General features: G+C 40.7%; 2 protein-coding genes across 2 annotated transcripts in view; one reads left to right on the forward strand and one right to left on the reverse strand.

Moving 5' to 3' along the window:
* The window catches only part of LOC116013650 (serpin-ZXA-like), a 2,058-nt gene extending 1,698 nt beyond the window's left edge, over positions 1 to 360 (reverse strand). Inside the window, exon 1 of the mRNA XM_031253528.1 lies at positions 316 to 360. Within this exon, the coding sequence (XP_031109388.1) occupies positions 316 to 360 (45 nt within the window). The remainder of the gene's footprint in view (positions 1 to 315) is intronic.
* LOC116013657 lies at positions 143 to 1,271 on the forward strand (the record flags this gene model as incomplete). Its single annotated transcript, XM_031253540.1, has 2 exons — positions 143 to 207; positions 529 to 1,271. A coding segment is annotated over exon 2 (724 nt), but the record flags the coding sequence as incomplete, so codon positions are not given.
* Between the last annotated feature and the right edge of the window lie 8 nt (positions 1,272 to 1,279).

Below are 1,279 nucleotides of genomic sequence, written 5' to 3' on the forward strand. Positions count from 1 at the left end.
TCTGGAAATTCTGCCCAGTTAAAAACAATTAAATGAAATGACCAAAATGGAAACATAACCTTATTAGTATCGTGTTTGAGCACATTGTTTTTTTCTCCATTATTGTCCCTACATGAAGACAGCTTTCTTGTGCAGGGGACAGGGCATCTGATCTGCATTGTACTTGTTATTTGGTTCAGCAAATTGTTTATGTGAATGGCCCTTCAGGTTGGTCTACCTTATTATAGAATAGTTGAATATAATATCGACCCGGAGACATCAAAGCTGCCGTAACATAAAAACCATTTTAACTTGTCTATCTTTTCATATGATTACGTGTTTGAATGCGTCAATATGTTTTTCCTTATGCCCTATTGTCATTGTCAAACAACATGAATTTACAGTAAAATATTTCAAACCAATTTGCACGTACGTACGAAGCTTCATGTTCACACCAAACATATATAAATAGTTGAATTTGCATGCTCTTATATGTTGTAGTAGTAGAACTGAAGTCTGCATTCTTCAATTCACTTGAATTAAGAGCAGATTGCAGAGAGTAGTTCGAATGTCGGATTTAAACAAATCTGATGTTTTTGGTGGAGCCCCTGATAGGAACAGATGCATAGATGATGTTGAAAACAATGATGACAACATGAAAGCAGTGAAAAGCAGACCAGCTGCAGATGAGGTTGAGGAGTGGGGAGATTCCACTGAAATCTCCTGGTTTTCTTCTTGTCAAATTTTGGATAAAGATGGCGACGAAACAGCTAGAAAGGAAGGGCCTCTCCTGCCCAGGCATAAGCATGAACACCAACTGCAACTTGTTGTAGATTGCATGAGTCTAGATGATCTGGATTTTGATGAGGAGGCTTCATCAGTTCAGCCATTTTCAGGGAATCAAGAGCTCTCTGAATCCAAGAGAAAGAGGGCTGAAAACGCGTTGCCTTCATCCCTGAAGCTTCTCTATAACTTCCAGAACCGGTTCAGGAGATTAACCGGGGAGAAGGTGAATGCTGCAGCACCAAGCTGCAGCAGCAGTCATGATGAATCCAGAGAGATGAATTGCTGCAGCAGTACTAGGTTGTGGATAAACGAGATTTTGCAGTTGGCTGCACACAAGTTCATTGAGAACTCTTCCCATGGAGACAGTGAACTAAACAATCTATTTCCCAATTCATGTTGGGGCCTTCATGGCGAAGATTATAAAGATGTTGAACTGCTTCTACATCTCCTCGCTTCGGCTGAGAGAGTTGGCCAGAAAAAGTTTGACAGCGCGAAAGGTTTCCTCAGCATGTGC

Source organism: Ipomoea triloba, chromosome 1 (genome assembly GCF_003576645.1).
Source record: "Ipomoea triloba cultivar NCNSP0323 chromosome 1, ASM357664v1".
NCBI classification, from domain to species: domain Eukaryota; kingdom Viridiplantae; phylum Streptophyta; class Magnoliopsida; order Solanales; family Convolvulaceae; genus Ipomoea; species Ipomoea triloba.